At 46.0% G+C, this 16,965-nt stretch overlaps 1 protein-coding gene across 1 annotated transcript; it reads right to left on the bottom strand.

Moving 5' to 3' along the window:
• Positions 1–2,559: 2,559 nt before the first annotated feature.
• PLEK2 (pleckstrin 2) lies at positions 2,560–16,425 on the bottom strand. The gene is made up of 9 exons (XM_019733438.2): positions 16,201–16,425; positions 9,849–10,013; positions 8,661–8,842; positions 7,430–7,521; positions 6,936–7,123; positions 6,632–6,733; positions 4,856–4,939; positions 3,831–3,909; positions 2,560–3,097 (listed from the first exon to the last, which is right to left on the bottom strand). The coding sequence occupies exons 1-9, from the start codon at positions 16,417–16,419 to the stop codon at positions 2,970–2,972; spliced, it is 1,239 nt and encodes a 412-aa protein (XP_019588997.2). The 5' UTR covers positions 16,420–16,425; the 3' UTR covers positions 2,560–2,969.
• Positions 16,426–16,965: the final 540 nt, after the last annotated feature.

Raw genomic sequence — 16,965 nt, 5'->3', positions numbered from 1 at the left:
ATTTATCACACTGGTCCTAGTTGATGTACTAAGCTGCTTGCCTTGAGTTTGTAATTCAGGTTGGTAAAGTGTTTTTGCTTTGTTTTGTTTTTTCATATGCTGCTGCTTTAGTTATTTTAGTATCATCGTCCAACTTGATTTTTTTTTTCCATTAAAATATTCACTAGATGCCACCTAGAGCTTCAGTTCTTATTGTAACAGAGTAGGGATCTTTTTGAACACAATTACAAGGATCTTTCAACATACCCATCATTTTTATATTTAAGAACTAATTATCTGAAAGGTATATAAGTTTAAAGGTAAATAACAAATAGGAAGGTAAGTAAAATTCATGGTTTGAAATTACAGCTACAGCAGCCAGAGTGTAGAAAGTCTTGAGTTACTTTGGTCTTTGTAGATTTAATCTCTTAGGATACATGAAGTACGGGATATATTAATTTTACACTGGATATATTAATTTTAATTCCTAAGAGTAGCTATTTAAATACTTACAAACCTACCCACCTTTTGTCCAGGACTAGACTTAAAGGGACTGGAAAGCAGAAGAGTGTGTTGGTGAGACAGTTTGTGCCACATGTGATGGGTGTCCCTTTTTTATGTTAGCAGCCTTTACTAGCTTTTTAAATCCACAAGCCTGACTGCCATTTCTGCAAGGGAGCCGTGATTGCTAGCTAGCATGCCATACTGGGAATATTTAGAAGAGAATTGATGTACTCAAAATTGGCACATAATCTTCACCTCGGTCTTTCTGAGGAGTCAAAAAAACAAGTCTAAAGCTCAGCATCAAGATATCATCAAAATATATAATGGGTGCTCCTTAAATGCTTGCTGTAGGCAGGGGAACTGAATTTTGTTTACTGAGTATTTTTATACTTCAGAAGCCATAACTTGAGAAATATTGGTGGCCTTCATGGTGAGTGATTTTTCCCATGCAGGCCTTTTGCTCAGTTCCACAACAGTTTTGCAAATTCATGACCCTTGCCAGAGAAAAGAGCAGTACCTCAGTGCTACCTTGAAGGGAGAACTAACTAAGCTTAAAGCGTACACATACCCTGCTGACCAAAAAGTATCTCTTTCAAATATGAGGACAAGATACACAGCCAGCTCCAAACAACTTGAGGCATGGGTTGGCAAAGACAATTGACCAATTTATCCAAATCTTGGATCTCTTCCCCCAAAAGCCTCTTCGTTAAAAATTGATAATTTCGTGTCCCCATTCTGCCTTTGAGGTCAAGTGGTTATCAACTCAACAAAATTAGCAATAGCTTGGGTCTTATACATAATTAATCGAAGTCATTGAAAATGACTGACAAAAAGTATGAACATTCAAACCTTTTTGGTAATGTTTTACAGCAAAACAAGACAAACCAATACTTGATACGGATAATACTCAGGCATTTAGTGGGAACCTCCAGAGAGATGCTTAGCACTACATAATGATAAGCAGTACAGTTATTACTCAGCTGCCATACTTTCAAACACCTTGATTTGGCTACTTTTACATCAAGAATAATTGAATTAAAATTGTATGGAGTTTTTGAAAATTCAAATGCTAGTACTTGGGCAAGAACTGTTTCCTGATTTGCCTCAAGGCGACCATCATCTCAATTCATGAGGATTCTGATACCTATACAGAGTAGGGTGCAATTGTGCCAATTTGGAGTCAAGCCATCAAACCATATGCAGTTGAATTTAGATAAACACTTGTTGATATTCAAAAAGCAATAAAGAAACATTCCGGAGACAGACCTTGGTAAAATGCCAAATGGAAAATGGTGCTTTAAAAGGCAGTCTCTTAAAATGCAAGGAATGAAGTAAAACCTCAATAGCTTGGAATTCCTGATCAGGTCAGGTGTTCTAGATGAGAGAAAGAAACAGTTCAAACTATGGACAAATTTTTACTTAAATACTTTGGAAGTATCTACTTCCCTTAAATGTAAGTTACGTATTTCATCTGTTCATTAAAGGAAGTCTAACCACTTGTACTTAGCAAGAATGCTGGCAGTAGCTTGTGCCAGATTACTGTATAAACTTGAAAGTAATAAAAATGTTTTTAAAGATACTGTATGATACAGACTTTTCACTACTTCAGATTAACCTTCCAACTGGTGAAGCTTCTTTGTACCTATTTGTCTCAGTTAATGTTCACTTTAAAATCAAAATTTCATACCTTGATTTAACTATTTCCCATTAACATCTTTTTGTGTCCTTTAGTGAGCTCCTGCCCCCGTCCTTTTAGCAGCTTTCCTGCTCCACCTCTTTCTAACTGCTATTTTCCATAGTAAAGCTGTAATTCTACCTTTTTTTTTTTTTGGTATGTGTGACTAATCTCTCCAACTGAGTCCATGATTTCTTTTCTGTGATATATAATACAGCAAGCTTATTTTTCAAAGCAAAACAGTATTCTCTGAATGTTCAACCATTTTGCCACCATCCCCACTTTAAGATGATGGACGCCTTAGTGACAGATCACTTGAGATGTCTTCATAATCAGCTTATGTAATTCATAGAGACTTGAGCGTAAGAAACCCTTGAAAACTGTAAAACTTTGTACAGGAATTCTATTAGCCAGAAACAAATATAATTTTTTATTCCAAAGAAGAGTTAAAAGTTGTTGACAGCATTTCGGAGAGAGCTGCCAAGAGACTAGCATCTTACAAAGTGGCCAGTTAGTGTTACAAGGGAAACCAAGTAGGTGCCTGAGGGATGGCTGGCTGCATAATGAGCGAAAGTCAAGATGCTGATGCCTAATGGCTGTTGTAGCATTTCCAGGTGGGGAAATGTTCTTCATGTTCTAACATGAAGGTGGGGAAGGAAATCCCACCACTGCTGATGAACTCCACCAGTCTCCAAAGCAGTACAAAATATGCAAAGAAGTCAAGTCTTCACAAACTCCCATTTTCCAGAAAATCCTGTCTGTATCACCTGGTAGAAGAGAGGAATCCTGGTCCTGTTCCGTCTGGTCCTTGTCATGTTACCTTTTTGATAGCTTCAATCCACTCAGCTCGCTCAGTCTTGCTGCTGGCCTGGATGTAATAGTGTGTGTCATCCTTAGTAATCACTTTGAAGAGATTTCCCTGGACATTCCCTTTCACCCCTAGACAGGAAAAAAATCAGTGAGTGAATATCCATGTCTGCTTTCAACTGAAACTAGCTGAAAGTCAACTGAGACACAGACAAAAACACAAAGGATTTCTTAAATACAAATATAGTTAGGGAATCCCACCAGATGCATACTTCCCTCTTCCTTTCATTCCCTCTTCCTCACCTGTGCCTTAAGATCTGGCAAAGGTGTGGCTGGACATTCTTGGAAGCCCTCGTGGCCTTTGCCCTGTGCTAACCATAGACCTACAATTTCACTCACATCAAAGAATCCTGTATGAGTATGTAAAAAGCAGGCACAGATTGTGGATTTGACTTGAACTTCTTTGAACTTCAATTTCCACATCCATAAAATGGAAATAATACCATCTTCCTACCATAGCTGTCTGGCTATTGTGAAATTAGTGGGATAATAGATATCAAAGTGTGTTGCTAACCCTTAAACATTGTGTGAGCTATTACTCTTAGGTGGAAATTTATGGGCCAGTAAGCATAGAAACGGAGGGGAAAGAATATTAAAAACAGATCATTTAGCTGTATTGTTAAAACACTAAGCACCCCACATGCCCTTTTCTCTAATTCTGAAACTGGCTTTAAAACTCACACCATTCACCATCTCGTTAAGAAAACCCTACTGGATTCCCATAGCTCAGTCCTTTGACAACAGAGTATCATTGAGAGGGCCGGAGGGAGGCCCCTGAGACCTTCAGGCTGAAGTTGCCCCTTACCAGTGGGAACGCCATTATCCTCCAAAGCAGACACGAGTGAACCACGAAGAGAAAACCCACCCACTGGCCGGTTCTCGTCCTGCAGACGAAAGGAGACCTGATCAGGAATCGTGAAGGCACGAGAGGGAAGAGCTGCACTCTTGCCTGTAACCACCTCAGTCACGCCAGCCAAAGAGGTCAAGTGAGAGTCACTTGTAATAGAAGATGAAGCTGAACTTGGACATCATATGCGCAAGTTATGTGCACCAGTGAAGAAGTTGGGGCTTCTTCGTTTCACAGCCAGCAGCAAGAGTGCCACACCTGTCCCGGCCCCCAGCCCTCCCTGCTGTCTGGCAGGGCCCCAGGGGCTCCTTCAGGCTCCTTCATGTTCTTGGCTTCGGGTGGGGGTTCCTGAGTGAAGCTCAGTGAGGGAGGAACTGCCCAGTCTTCACTCTTTCAAAAAATGAATAAAAGTCACACATCTACCAAAAAAAGGCTGAATGGGCAACTAAAAGACCATTTTTCTTTTCTTTTGACTGGAATTAGATCAACTCAGCTCGAAGTGACACCTACCTGAAACTTAGAAGAGCAATTCTTTGATCAATTAGAAAAAAAGTAAATTATGGCTTAAATGTTATATAGTGAAAGGAACTTTTCAAAGCATCGGTGAGGACAAGAGGTTGAGGGGGCAGAATTCATGGGATCTATGGCTAGAAAGGGTTGAAGAGCCTGGGAAACACCAGCGAGGAGTCTGTTTATCAGCCCACCTCACCCTCCCTAGCCACACAGCAGGCTTTGGAGAAACTGAAAGATGCTTTGCTTTTCCTCTCAAAATAACGAAGATCCACTGAGCAGGCAACTACGTGATGAAAGAAAGGAGTGATCACACTGTTAAGAGTAGCTTGGATTGTGGAAGGAGAGGCACAGTGCGGGGAAGTTATGGAAGGGATGCTGAGAGAAAGGAAGTGGAGCCAGCTGCCTGCTGTGCTCAGGAGAGCAGTGTCCGGAAGCCTCACACAGTTACCGAGGGAACATGCAGCACTCACTTTGGAAGGGTCGTAGTAATGCAGGAAAGCCGGGTCCTTCCTCAGAACAAAGCGCCGCACCTTCCAGTTTTTCCTCTTGTGGCCCTGAGGCAAAGAAAGGATTCAAGGCTCATTAATGACAGCTGTTACTTCCTCCCACTTCTCAGTACCAAATGCCAAACCTCCAAGCCAGCCTGCTCCAATGGGACTAGTTTGTAAGAAGAGCCTGCTGGAGAACCAAGGATTGCAGTGATGTGTCATGGACTGCCCTGCTCAGTGAGACTTGAGCAAAAACATTGTCACATTCGGTGGAGTTAACAGCCAAAGAGGGTCAGCGCTGAAGGAAAGCACGCGCATTACCCAACACCACTCTGGGCACAAGGAGGACAGGGAAGCAGCAGGTGTCAGCTGGACTGAGAGCTCACAGGCAACCTTGAACCCAAGGGCACGAACTTTTTAAGTGTCAGCTCACTACAAAAACAAACTTAAAGCTGCCTGTATATATGTGCATGTGTATATATACCTACATATGTGTGTGTGCACGCACGCACATGCACACATGTGTGCATGTTAAAGTAAAAACCACTAACATTCTGCATTAGGGTAAGAAATGATCAATTATATGTTAAAATCTTAATGTGTAAGCTACTAATGAATGTATGACGCTCTTTGGCATCACCCCCTAGGTGCCAAACCTTCCTTAGCCCTCCAGTCTGGAACACCCACGTCCCTCCCACACACTCCTGTGGTCTTCCAGGATCTCATTTCCTTCCCTCACGAGACTCCCATCATGGACGGTAAGTAATTTAAGAGCAGACGGGGATCCTGATACCATGTACCCCCCAAAATAAGACCTAGCTGGACAATCAGCTCTAATGCATCTTTTGGAGCAAAAATTAATATATGACCTGGTCTGATTTTACTATAAGTAAAATATTTTTACCAACTAACATAATATAAGACCGGGTCTTATATTAATTTTTGCTCCAAAAGACGCAGGAGAGCTGATTGTCTGGCTAGGTCTTATTTTTGGGGAAACAGGGTATGCAAGAAACAGGTAACAACAACACGTGCTCTGAGTAAGAACAGGAATGGCGCTGAGCAGCATACACGTCCATTGTACAGACACGCATGTTCACACGGTATATAAGATGCCCACAAACACGAGGAGAGTACAGAAGGTCTGCTTACACCTCACATGCGGGACATGGTGATTTTATTCACAGAATAGCCTTTTGTTAGGTACAAGCAGAAATGCCGCTGGTGTCCCTGTAACATGGCTGCTCTCCCAAACATGGTTACGAGTAGTGGCCACAGTCAGTTGGTAAACATTGAGATTACCCTGCAGAATCCCATCTTCAACCTAAGAAAATACTTATTTTTTTGTTCAGAAAGTATATCAAGGGGGCATGTAAATTCCCACAAAAGGAGGCAGTGACCCCAGGAAGCCTCAGGGAAGAGAAGCCCAGCAGATGCAAAACACCAACCCAGTAGACAATGCCCCCTTCTAGAAAAATAGGGGACTTGGGTAGTGACCTGGACATTGTGTGTTAATGTTGGGATGATGACTTGTGCCTTGAACACCCCTGGTCTGGGGCTGTGTGTGTGTGTGTGTGTGTGTGTGTGTGTGTGTGTATGGCTGCCACTGGGCTCCTGCTTTAGCTGATTCTGCTGATAATTAGTGCCCTCTAGCAGTCTCAGCCCTTCCCACCCTTTTGGGAGCGTTCCTGCCTACCCGCCACCCCCACCCCGGGTTTCAGAACAGCCCGTCTCCTCCCTGCTCCCAGGCAGCCATACCTGCTTGGCCAGGTAGCCTTGTTTTACCACCGTGCCACTTAACTCCATGGTGCTGAGACTTATTTCTTCCTTGGGATTTGTCTTCTTCTTGTAGCTCTCAGCCTAGTGGGAAGGAGAGCAAGGACTCTGTTACCAAAAGTCCCAGTGTCGGGCTATGGGGGCTACCACAGGGGAAAGGAAAATCCTCGGTACAGAAACCCACTCCCCTGAGGTGAAGCTGTCTCCCAAGCCCTAGGATTGTGGACCCTCTGGCCTCTTCCTTCCCTCTGGGCTGGTGGCAAGAGGAACATGCTCCGTAACTTACAAAAGTGTACAGGGCCGTGGAGTCATCCAGGAACTGCTTGGCCAGATCCCCAGACCGAATGGCTCCTGTGCTCCGGACGCCTACTGGACTGAGGAAGTTCTCCTCCATGAGCACAGAGGCCAGGGTCACAGCCTCCAGACGGTTGGCTGCAAAGCCGTTAGAGATGAGCCAGTCCACCAGGGAGGAGCCTGCATCAGGGCAAGGGCAGCACCAGTCAGATGACAGGCTATAGACCAACGTCCTCAGGGGGGCCTGGCTGTGACCTCATTGACCTTGACCTCCTGGGCAGCCTTGGAGCTCTACCGAAGAGAAGCCTGAAGGCCACACCTGCTACACGGACCTGTGGCTGCCCCCACATGTGGCCATCTCAGGCCAGCTTGTAGGCCAGCAGGCAGCTCTGTCCTCAACACAGGTTGGCCAAGCACAGCTGAGTCCCAGATCACCATGCCCCAGGTTTCCACTGCCTGGCCCCACCCATGGGAGGAAAGGCTCACCTATGAAGGTCTTTTTGTAGGTGCTTCCCTGCTCCATATTGGGGCATGGCCGGATTCCACTGCCACTGTCGTGCATCTTGTCCACAATGCGACTACACGGAAGGTAAGCAAAGGAGAGGGGACCCTCGTCATACTAACAGGTATGAGAAAGGGTCACTGCTACGGGTATTAAACAAATGGTGCTATACACACCACAAAGAAAGGGGTATTCTGTTTTGTGTCAGAATTTGAGAGGTATGGTTTTAGATCATTTCTTTCCTTGCTCATCTAAATGTTCTCATTCCTATACTAGACAGGCATGGCTTTTGTAGTAAAACTAAAGAATTGTGACTTTTAATTTCCAAACAAAGAATGTACGGACATGATTCTCCAGCTACTTCTCAGTCATCCGTCACTTGAATCCACTCATCGGCTGCTGCTCCTCCCTGTACTCACCATGGGTTAGCAGTGCCCTCAAGATGTCAGGGCCTGGAACGGAGTTGTTTGTGAGCCCAGGAAGGGACTCAGACTGTATCTTTGATGGGTATAACACTTCTGCCACCTAGGAAGTTAGGGGTGTTTTCTGCAAGCGGACTGTTGTAACAGTTTCCATAACGGGAACTCCTTGCATACATCCCTACTTTATAGTATCACCTCCACCACTGACCTGCTTTCCTTCTGTTCTGTGAGGCCATTCCTGCCACCAATGGAAGATCTTTTCTCATTTTCTATTTATGTCCTTCATCCAGAAAGCCCCTGAGATGTGACATTGCTTATTCCCATTTGCATCTCCTGAGCATCTAAGCGCAGTGTACGGCATGCAAGAGGCACTCAATAACTGTTGCTTGGTAGGACAGAAGGAAGGAAGGAAGGACACAGGGCAAGAATGCAACTGCTACCAGAACACGTTATTTTTGCCACCAGGCTGCAAACAAGACCCATGACTTGGTGAGTGGGGACTCCTGAAGAGCTGTGACAGAGCCCTGAGCACCCAGGCTGAAACTGAAGGGAGGGTCTCAATGAGCAGAAACAAGAGACCCCAGGAGTTTACGTGGGAGCAGGGCAGGTAGGCAGAGCCATTCTCAGGCAGAGAAAACAATACAAACAGGACAGAGACAGTGGAAGGCCCTGAAGTACAATGGTGGTACGAGTCAGGCCTGCGTCACAGCAGAGCCCCCCTCCCCACTGCACACAGACAGAAGAGGCTGCAGCAAAGCCAGACAGAGTGAGGCACAGGGGATCAGGCACTCACTGCAGGCTGAGGTGAGGGGGCAGCTTGAAGGAATTCTTTAATAAGTGGAGTTGTTGGACTTTCCCCGGCTGCCCAGCATGAATAGCCCCCGTTATCTCAAAGGCCCAGGCGTCCCTCTCCTCTCGAGAACAGGCTTCCAGGAAGTATTCTGTGGCTGTTTGCGTCTTCAGCTTAATCAGGAACTGCAGAAAGACATAGCCAGTCAGACCAGCACTCAGAGGTAAGGTACCTTCTCTATGGATCTAATCATCTTATTAGGAACTGAGCTTCATTACTCATTTTAGTCTTACTAAGAGAGTTTTCATCAGTCCATTCTCTCACGCAAAACCTTCAATGGCTCCCCATTACCTCCATCTGGCCACAGCCATTCTCCCACTGCTCCCTCAGGGAACATTCCCCTTAGGCCACATTGGCCATCTTCATCTCCAAATCTATCCTTATCTCTTCTTTTGCTTTTACTCAAGACCTTCCACCTGCCTGGAACATCTACCTCTCTCCTTTTTTAGATCTTTGCCCGAATCTCAATTCCTCACAAAGCTGGACCTGACTCATACATCCTGTAATGACCTCTTCCTCTTCTTCAGGAATACAGTATTCTCTATGGCTAATAATGTTTGTACAACATTTGGAACTCTGAATGTTTTTCAGTGAACCACTTGCTTTCATAATAAGGTTATTACCTCAAGAAGAAGCGATCTTACCATTTTTTTCCTTGACTCCTCCAATCTAGCAAATTTCTTGGCACGTAATGGGCCCACAGTAAATGACTGAGTCAGATATCTTTTTGATGGTAGGGTTAAAGCTGCCCCTGACTTTTGTAACATGCATCCTCCAGGGAGGAAAGCCATCATATTGAACCCCAAGATAGTAGTAATTACTCACATTTGTGTAGTGCCTCCCAGCCTACAGTGTTTTCACAGACCATTACCTTCATGACTCTCGTGGCAGTCATAGGAGATAATCAGGTGTCATTATTTTATCCCATTTTATAAATAAGGAACTAAGGCTCAGTAGGTTTAATTACTTGCCCAAGGACACACATACCCAGTATATGGTGCAGCCAGGATTTGAACTAGGTTTTTCAACAATAACTCAGCTCTTCCCGTTACCCACACACCTTTACCAAAGAGGCCAGAAGTGGAAGGGTCCGGGGTAGGAAGGAGCTGGGAAGCGAGGGCCTTCACTTACGGGTCGGTTTTCATACTCCAAGCAGGGGCAGGTGATGGTGCAGCCATCCAGAAGGATCTGGCCTTTGGGAGGGGTCACCTTCCGACCCCCCTCGAGCTTGTAGTACAGCAGCGTATTCTGCTGAAGGATGAACCATCGCACCTTCCAGTTGTGGACAATGTGACCCTGAGGACACATAGGAGAGCCCTGTCAGGTGAGGTGGCCAAGGGGATGGCACTGTGTGCAGGGAGAGGTGTCCCATGGCACCGGTAGACAGTCTGTGCCATGAAATCAACTCTCCAACAAGGGGGATGGTATTCTTTTTTTTTTTTCAGCTTAATTTCATTTTTTAATTTTGAAATAATTTCAATTCAGAGAAAAGTTGAAGAATAGCATAAAGAATTTCTTTACAGAACCATTTAAGAGTAAATTTTGAACATAATGCTCCATCACTTCTGAATATTTTATTATGTATCTCCTACCAAAAAAAAAAAAGGTGATATTTCTGACATAACCACAATACAATCATCAACATCAGGACATTTACATTAATATATTGTTTTCAGCTATTCCACAAACCCCTTTCAAGTTTCACCAATTGCTTCAATAATATCCTTAGTGGCCAAAGGATCCAGTCATGAGCAAAGCATTATCTTTGTCTGGATCTCTTTGCCATCTCCTTTGAGTATGCAACAAAGACCTTTGGCATTGGCCTTCTCGTTGCCATTTGGCCTTTTTTCTGGTTATAAACCTCGAAAGACACTGCAAAGTATACAGACGATAAAATCTTATTACAAAGAGGCAACCATTTTTAACATGTATTTCTTTCTGGTCTTTTCTCTTTTTAGTTTTTACTTTCTAGTTTGTTTTCTTGTTGTCTTTAAAATCAGGACCATATTACATATACTTTTATGTTCTAGTTTTTGTTTTGTTGAGCTTTGCTGATCATCTTCTCACACCATTAAATTTCTTTAAAGCATGTTTTTTCATGACTAATAGGTGGATTCATTATTTACTTGTCAATCTCCTGTTGTTTGTCACTGTGGTTTCATTCTTTTCACTATTATAAACAATAAATGATACCTAAAAATAACTCTAGTGGTTATTTCAGAAAATTTCTGAAAGGATACCCCAGAAATGTTAACAGTTGTCACCTCTAAGGGACTAAGATTGGATATGATGTGATAAGAATGGAAACCTAGTTTTCATTTTACGTCCTTGAGTATTTTTCTAGTTTTTAAAAATAATATAATGGAAAATGTATTTAAATTCAAATAAACAAAAATCCTGATGAGATGATTAGGGAAATCACTCATTCATGTATCTATTCATTCAACAATCAATGGCTAAACACTACTGCACCAGGCACTGGGCCAGCAGCAGGGAGACAAAGGTGCATAAGATTTTGGCCCAAGACAGTGGGAGAGACAGATGACGACCCCTCCCAGGTGTTAAGTTCCAGCACAGATCATTGGTGGGGCCCCCCCATGACCCCCACCTTTTGGTATTCACACCCTATATAGTCTCTTTCCACATTGTACAAGGGTTGGTCTGTGTGATGGAGAGAATATGGCCGAGTGATGGTTTGTCAGCTCTAACATTATGTTATAAAAGACTGCAGCTTCAGTCTTGGATGGGTCTCTCTCTCTCTCTCTCTCTCTCTCTCTCTCTCTCTCTCTCTCTCTCTCTTTCTCTCTCTCTCTCCCCCTGATCATGCACTCTGGGGAAAGCAAGTTGCCACAGTATGAGTAGCCCCTTTGGAGAGGTGAGGAACAGAGACTTCCAGCCACCGTCCAAGCCTTCAAGAGATTGCCACATTGGGTAACAATTTGGTTACAACCTCATGAGAGTCTCTGAGCCAGAATCTTATAGCTGAGCTGTACCTGGATACCTGGCTCTCAGAAACTGTGTGAGATAGTAAATATTTGTTGTTAAGCTTTGGGGTAATTGTTACACAATAATAGATAACTAATACAGAGTGTGATGTGAACTCCAAGGAGTTCAGATGGAGGAGGGAGCTCAGAAGAGATGAGAGTGGAGTTAGGTAGGCTCTTAGGAGCCTGATACTGGGGCTGAGGCTTGCAGATTGTGGGGAGTTGGCCAAGTTCAGAAGGCACAGAAGGGAGAACGTAAAACTGCTGCCACTTTTGGAAAACACCAAATAGTTCTATATGGATGGGGCTCAGAAGCGGTGGGGAAGGGATGAGGGAAGTGATGGGGCCCAGTTGGCTTCCGGTTCCATGCTGCAGAGTTTGATCTCTCTGACCAGAGGGGAGTCCTTTCAGGCTTTTAAGCAGGAGGACAGGATTAAGTTCTGATGTTAAAAAGATCATCCTGACCACACTGGGACAGAACAGCTAAATGAAGTAGGCCAGGCTGGAGTGGACAGCTTAGCTGGAGGCTGTTAAAATAATCCACAAAATGGAAAGAGACCACCATTATCCCTGCTCTACAGATACACCATGCCATGCTCAGAGGGTGTAACAGACTGGTCCAAAGTCACCAGGTAAAGGGGGGGGGGGGTCATAGGCCAAAAACACAGTGGTAGAAGCTGAACAAGAACTCCTTCCACCTGGGCATTTTCCTCCTGCTCCAGGCTCCTTGTCTGTAGGCGGCTGGCTAGGGCCAGAAGCCAGATGAACCATGAGCAGTTGAGGTCCCTAGCCCCTTATGGGGGACGGGGGAGAGTGCATAAGCTGGGAGGGCAACCTAGGGGTGGGCTTAAGAGGCACAGAATGTCACAGCTGGAGGGAACCTTTGAAAAAGCCTATGCTACCCCCTAACTGCAATGATGAAGAAACTGAGGCCGAGGAAGATCTTTCCAAGAACCTACAACCCCAAAGAAGCAGAGATGTTACTTATTATGGGTTGAATTATGTCCCCCCAAAAGGTACATTGAAGTCTTAACCCGTGGCACCTATAAATGTGATCTTCTGTGGAAATAGCGTCTTTGCAGAGGTAATCAGGTTAAGATGAAATCATACTGGATTAGGGTGGCGCTAATAACACTAATAGGACAGATGTCCTTATATGAAGAGGAAAATGTGGCCATCGAGAGCTCCACAGAAAGAAGAAGGAGTGATGCGTCTCCAAGCCAAGGGACAAAAGGATCACCTGTGGGAGATAAAAGAAAATACATATGTTGTTCCTGACACAGAGCTGCTGAAACCCATGGACGTTCCCAGGTGGTATCAGTGTCTTTCGTTCTAATGAGGTGACTCTGGGTCCCGCATGGGGGCTGATCACCAGAAAGATGAAGCCATGATTAGAAGCTTAGAATTTGCACACACACATACACACACCCGCTGCCAACTTTTCTTGAGAAGAGAGAAGGGCTGAAAATGGAGTTAATGAATAATCATGCCGATGTGATGAAGCCTCCACAAGATCCTAAAAGTACAGGGTTCGGAAAACTTCTGGGTTGGTGAACACACGGAGGTCCTGGGAGAGTGGTGCACCGAAGAGAATATAGAAGCTACATTTCCCACGTACCCTGCCCTACGCTCGCTTCCATCTAGCTGTTTATCTGTATCCGTTAACATATTCTTTAACAAACTGGTAAATATAAGTTTCCTTGAGTTCTGTGAGCTGCTCTAGCAAATTAATTGAACCCAAAGGAGGGGGTCATTGGAACCTCCCATCTATAGCTGTTTGGTCAGAAACCCAGGTGGGTAACCCAGGCTTTCCACTAGTGTCTGAAGTGTGTGTGGGAGGGGGAGCAGTCTTGTAAGACTGAGCCCTTAACCTGTGGAATCTGATGTGATCCTGGGTAGATAGTGTCAGAATTGAGTGCAATTGTAGGACACCAGCCTGTGTCACAGAGAAGCGCTTGGTGTGGGGGGGAACCTCTACACTTGGTGGCCAGACTGTCAGAACTGAAGTGTTCTGTGTAAAAGTAAAGGAGACTCACAGAGTAAACACACACACACACACACACACACACACACACACACACACGGAAAGAACTGGGTTTTTCCTTACATAGGAAGGGAAACTCTGGGTTTTTCCTTTACAGCCTGCAAACCCCAGAAGCAAAAAAGGCAAAGAAGGATTCCCCCGTATGGGTTTCAGGCGGAGCACAGCCCTGCCAAACCATTGATTTCACACTTCTAGCCTCCAGAACTCCTTCTAGACTTTTTTCTTCTATGCATACTTTTCCTTACTTACACTTTTTATATTTTTACTCTTTAGGTTATAAGATTATAAACATTTTTAACATCTGCATAACCATAATTGACTTAATCATTTGCTTATTTGGGGGCTACACAAGTCGTTTCTAATTTTTCACTACATAAATAACACTTTGTTCAGAAACCTTTGAGGGTGTTTCCTTGGGACAGAGTTCTAGAAATGAAATGTCTAGGCCAAAGCGTGTTAACATTGCCAAGTCAGTTTCTAAGAGTGCTATTCCAGGTATGAACCAGCAGCGATACCTGAAGTGCCTCAGCCTCTTCTTAAAGGAGAAGCAGCCCTGCCCGGGTTGATCCTTGCTTCCTTCCTTCTCACCCTCCTTTAAAGCCAGGCCAAGTGAGCGCCCTGCGTTTCGCCTGGAGCTCCACGTTTTTCTTGTCTGGGCAGAATTAGGAGCCAAATCCTTCATGCCCCTGCCCGTCTCCTGCTTCACTCTCACCCGTGAAGACTGTTCTAGGCTTCTACCTGGGGCCCTGCACCACGTCTGAGCTGTAAACCCTCCTAAATCTATGGGATCCCTCCTACAGCCCTGCAACTTCTCCAGTGAATCCAGGGGCTGCTTTTGCCACCCAGGAGGACAGGCGATATGCGGGAGAGAAAAAGTGGAGATTGATCAGTGGTAGCAGGGGCAGGAAAGGGTGTGGCTTCCATTTGCCTCAGGGTCAGGCTCCAAACTCTTTTGTCTTTGGGTTTGGCTGGAATGAGCGCTTGGTATTTCAGCCAAGCCCCTTCTGTGGTTTTTTGGGGTCAGAACTATTGACTGTCTTCACTTCTCTGCACCCTGGACTCCCTCAGCCTGTCACTCAGGACTGGGCAGCCTGTCCAGAAGAGAACTCACGTCCTGCTTTCCCTCTCATCCTCCCCTGACTCTGTGTGGTGGCGGTGTATTGGTTTGCCTCCACAAACCATGAGGGATTAACCTATCACTTTAATCACAACGGCATGAAGCATGTGTGGAATTTTGTACCTTCTTGTATCCAGTCTGACCCTTGATCCAGCATCAGCTTCCCAGCACTCCCCTTGCTTACAGTTTTGAGCAAACACACCCGCCCTCCTATATCAAACAAAGTGTAACAAAACTTGGCTACCTTACCTACAGACCTGAGAGTGATTTGAGACTTCAGGGCTGATCTGGCCACCAGAGGAGGCCATGGAAGGAAGAGCCCCTTCATTCCTCGTCATCCACCCCCCTTTCCAAAGCTATAAACTCAACAGAAGAGCCAAAAGGCTCATGCCCAGGTTTTAGGTTCTGCTATTATTATGTTAGCATAAATGCGGGTGTGAACATCAATGTTAAAAGAACTTTTAAATATCGAACTTCCTCTTGCCCCTGCTCTTTGGTTCATTTCCTACCTGGATCCCACGTATTGCGTTTTTGTCTGTACTGACTCTTGCTTGCTGTGGGAAAGGCCACTGTGGGGTGATGGGGAACTGGGGACAGAGGTTCCAGTCCCAGCTGTTATCCGCCTGGGGCTCTGGGCAGGCGATTTCATCTGTCTGACCCTGTTTCTTCACATGTAACGGAGTGATAACTATGCCCACGCTGTGGCGGACAGGAAAAGGTTTGGAGTCAAGCTTTGGAGGGGGTTTGATCTGCTGCATCACCCAGTAGGGCCCAGATCCAGAGCAAGCTGCTTCGCCTCTTTCAGCTCTATTTTCCCCCCCGGAGAAAGGGGGTTGTGGTACTGCCATCTATAAGACCGTTGGGAGGATTAAAGGAGACGATGTCTAGGACTTGTGCACAGTACGTGCGGAAGACGCACAGGCTTGCTCCTTGCTCACAGGTTATTGTGAGGAGTACAGGAGACGCTGCATTACAAGAGCCGGCACTGTGAACCACAGAGCGCACTTACGTTAGTTAATACATCATATTTAAATACTAGACTGTTCACATTTTAATAAGTTGTTTTAATTAAGATACTACTTCGGTCGGGAGCCGCCACCCAGAGCCCTTACGCACCAGGCAGGCGGGATTCTCCTCCTTGCCTGTGCCCCGGCCCCTCGTTTCTATCGAAAGCCCACTTTCAACCCCCGTCCACCTGCTCTCCTCACCGACAGGACCTCTGCCCAGCAGAGCCCCAGGCCGCGCGATCCGCCCCGGCGCTGGGACTGGGGGCCCTGCTCAGGTGAGCCGGCACCCGCCCGCAGCGGGCAAAGTCCGGGGGTGCGCCGGCGCGCTCACCCTCTTGACGAGGAAGCCCTCCTTGAGCACGCCGTCCTCCATGTCCCCGCGCGCGCGGCCCTCCGAGTGCGCCGTCCCTGCGCCCGCTTCTCCGCGAGCTGCTCCGCGCCCGCTGCGCCCAGGAAGCGCCTCCGGCTCCGCGCCAGCGAGGCCTCCCTGGCCCGCGTCCAGAACAGAGGCCGCCGGGCCGCCCGGCAGGAAGTCAGACCAGGTCGGCATTTCTGACGTGGTCCCCACCCCGCCCCCGAAGGTGCCCTGGTTAGTCCTCAGGGTACAGAGTCTGCCAACTCAAGCGTCCCGCCCTGGTGTTGCCTCCTGGAGCCTATCCGGCCCCCGCTCTCTCCAACTGGGCAGGGCGCCCCATCCAGTGCCCCCGGCGTGCTCTGCACCTCTTACTATTCCGGTCTTTACCCATCTTCCTCCTCTCCCAGTCTTAACCCGGTGCCTGCCTGGCACTTAGTATATTGCCCTTGAGTAATACTTACGGAATTAAAAGGAACTGAAAGGATTTCAAATATTTGGAGTTATCCCTGAGTTCAATGGAAATGGGGCTGGGAGAGTGGATAGGGTGCAACTAATCTAGGAACTTTTTCGTAGCCTGTGGTGGGGGCAGAGCAAAGTTTCCATTAGTAAGATCACAGGTTTCAGGAAGCAGCAGGGGCTTCCTGCCCCCCAAATAGACCCTTCCTCAAAAAAGTCTGGAACGAAAGATTCCATCATTGGGGCAAAATTTAAGGGAGTACCAAGGAACTCAGTAATCTAGGT

This window comes from Rhinolophus sinicus, linkage group LG03 (genome assembly GCF_036562045.2).
Source record: "Rhinolophus sinicus isolate RSC01 linkage group LG03, ASM3656204v1, whole genome shotgun sequence".
NCBI classification, from domain to species: Eukaryota; Metazoa; Chordata; class Mammalia; order Chiroptera; family Rhinolophidae; genus Rhinolophus; species Rhinolophus sinicus.
This window is presented reverse-complemented; position numbering and strand designations above follow the sequence as displayed.